At 43.9% G+C, this 2,500-nt stretch overlaps 1 protein-coding gene across 1 annotated transcript in view; it reads right to left on the bottom strand.

Moving 5' to 3' along the window:
- Positions 1-1,223: 1,223 nt before the first annotated feature.
- LOC138040038 (WD repeat-containing protein 87-like) overlaps positions 1,224-2,500 on the bottom strand; it is a 32,359-nt gene continuing 31,082 nt past the window's right edge. Inside the window, exon 19 of the mRNA XM_068885832.1 lies at positions 1,224-1,834. Within this exon, the coding sequence (XP_068741933.1) occupies positions 1,224-1,834 (611 nt within the window). The remainder of the gene's footprint in view (positions 1,835-2,500) is intronic.

Below are 2,500 nucleotides of genomic sequence, written 5' to 3'. Positions count from 1 at the left end.
TTGATGACGGCCAGTATCGTGCTTCTCAAGTTTCATTCTTCATGCCCAAAAGAATTCTGGGTTATTCTGCCATTCCATGACAAGGGAACATTTACGCAGGCGTCGACGGAATGTTTGAACAAGAGAGAAAAACGCAGTACCTCCAGACCCGGCGCTGGAGCGTCGTATCAAACGAGTCATCCCGGGATTTCGTCCCGTGCGATCGCTTTTGGACGCAGTTGGCCCTTCGCTGCTTTCTGCTACCGACCTTGCCTCTCGGTACGGCATTGAGGGAGAGATATGTCGGCCCCTAAACCATATGTGACAAATCCCACGCCCACTCACAGCACCAAACTGCCCTTGTCAATTTAACGTAAGTATTCGATGGCTTAAATATACAAGGCAAAACTCATTTTATCTGTCGTGTGGTAAGCACTGAAGGTCGCAGATTACAAACCTGTGCGCACGCGCCCTACTAAATGTAACATACATACCTGCAAGCATGAATAAACTTGATTTCATCTCGGATTTTAGGCTAACTACAAGAGCTAATATCTTCGAGACATTACATTGACAGCTAAATTAAGAAGGCAGCACTTTCGTTTCAGATATTTTACTACGATTTTCATAATTCTGCAGAATTCGTCTTCAAGCGCCAACAGCCAGACTGCGTTTTGGCCGCCATCAATCAAACTTCCTACGCCAACCACATATGACGAAATCAACTGATGCGTGACATAACCCACCAATCAGCCTCTTCGGTTCTCACCGTACATTCGACGGCGATGGAAAGCGATGAATATGTACGAAGCTTTTTACCGAACAATTTCTAAAAACATATCATAATGGTATTGGAAAGGAAAGCTAAACAAAAACTCCAATTCACTTTCCGGAGTCCGAGTCGATCTTCCCGGCTGTGTTCGGAAATTAGATTGATGGAAGCCAAAACGCAGTTTGGCGCTTAGCACTTGAAGGTAAGATTCCGCAGAATTATGAAAATCGCAGTAAGACTCCGAGTGTAGGTCCGGCCAGGCTTCGAAACCCGCAACCTCCTGCAGGGTCGGCGCGCGCAGCCAATAAACATGCAAAACCAATAAATTCAAGTTTTATTCACCAATATGGAAGCCATACACTATGAATTTGCGACATCGCAAAGGCAGTTACAAGGTTTGTTTTACCCTAGCTGCGTAAATTACAAATGTAGTGTTCTAAACTCAGCATAGCTGAATTTTCATGCATACTTTTCAAGGACTCCCTCCAAACCTGGAGGAGGAAAATGGATAGCACTTGCTTACTTCTCTTAGGATCGCGTCACACGTCATGTCTCGAGTCTGGTCCATAAATTGCAAACACCTTTCGAAGCTCTCAGAGGAGCTCTTCGGCGTCACTAAGTCTATAATCGGCCTGCCTAGAGGTTTTAAAGCTTTGGTAGGAATGGGTAAATCAAGAAGTGGCGACGTTTTGGTTGAAGTTGTTGATGATGAAGTTCCTTTGTTGTTAAAGATCTTTTTCTTGATTACATTCTGGTTTTTGGTGTATTCTGCGAGTGCTGCAAGGGATCCCCGTTTATGTAAACTGTTAACCGCTCGGAATAAATTCAGACGGTTCAGTTCCGGAACCGGTTTTACATTACCATAGCTAAGAGGGGGCAAACTTCGTGATTTGGGGATTTGGGCTCCACGTCCATGGTCCCCTTGACCTGAGCTATGTAACATAAAGGGTTCTTTGAGTGCAGTTTGTTTTCCAGGAAGGTTGTGTGCACACAAATTCGCTTCGTTCAGTGGCTGAATAGGTGTTCCAGCTCTCCATGTCAATTCCATGATCCCATAGCGACTTTCCCCTTCAATCTTGTTACCTGCAAAGAAATATAAAAGAAATGAACAGAGGATTTTTTTTTTCCAATGGTGACTCGGAGATTCTCTGAGTGCTCCTTTTTGGGAGTCGAACCCACGACTTTCCGATTACTAGTTCGGAAACAATTCTTAGGCAAAATAGTGCACTCTGATTGGCTGGTTTTTGGTCGGGACCATTACGATAGAATCGGTCCGTTTCCGTATTTTCTTTCTCTCTCGCGAAATTCTAGTTGAGTGAAACACAAAAAGTTTTAGAAATGCGGAATTTAATTTTTTCATTTCAACAGTACAATTTATAGCGAGTGGAATTTAGTTTTACAGGTAAAAGGTTACCGTTCACAGTTCGCTGATAGAAGACGAAGATTAGGAAAATTCACCAAGCGAAGAAGTGTCCGATCGCTCAAAGAAACGATGCCATATAATGAACAACTTACTAACCTCACTTGCTCGGGACCGTGTACGGAGGAATTATTGGCCCTCGATCGCTTTTGTAAGTACTGCCGCGATCTTTGGCTAATACTCCCCAGTACCGCCCTCGCGGTCTGTTAGTAAGAGGTTAATACTTGTCACGTTAATTTCTTGGAACAACAATCTCCGTCTTTCCCCTCCTTCAATGTTGATTTCACAACTACTAGCAGTTGGCCCAAAAATTCTCACACAACCTTGAC

The sequence above is a fragment of the Montipora capricornis genome, chromosome 3 (assembly GCF_036669925.1).
Source record: "Montipora capricornis isolate CH-2021 chromosome 3, ASM3666992v2, whole genome shotgun sequence".
Lineage (NCBI taxonomy): Eukaryota > Metazoa > Cnidaria > Anthozoa > Scleractinia > Acroporidae > Montipora > Montipora capricornis.
This window is presented reverse-complemented; position numbering and strand designations above follow the sequence as displayed.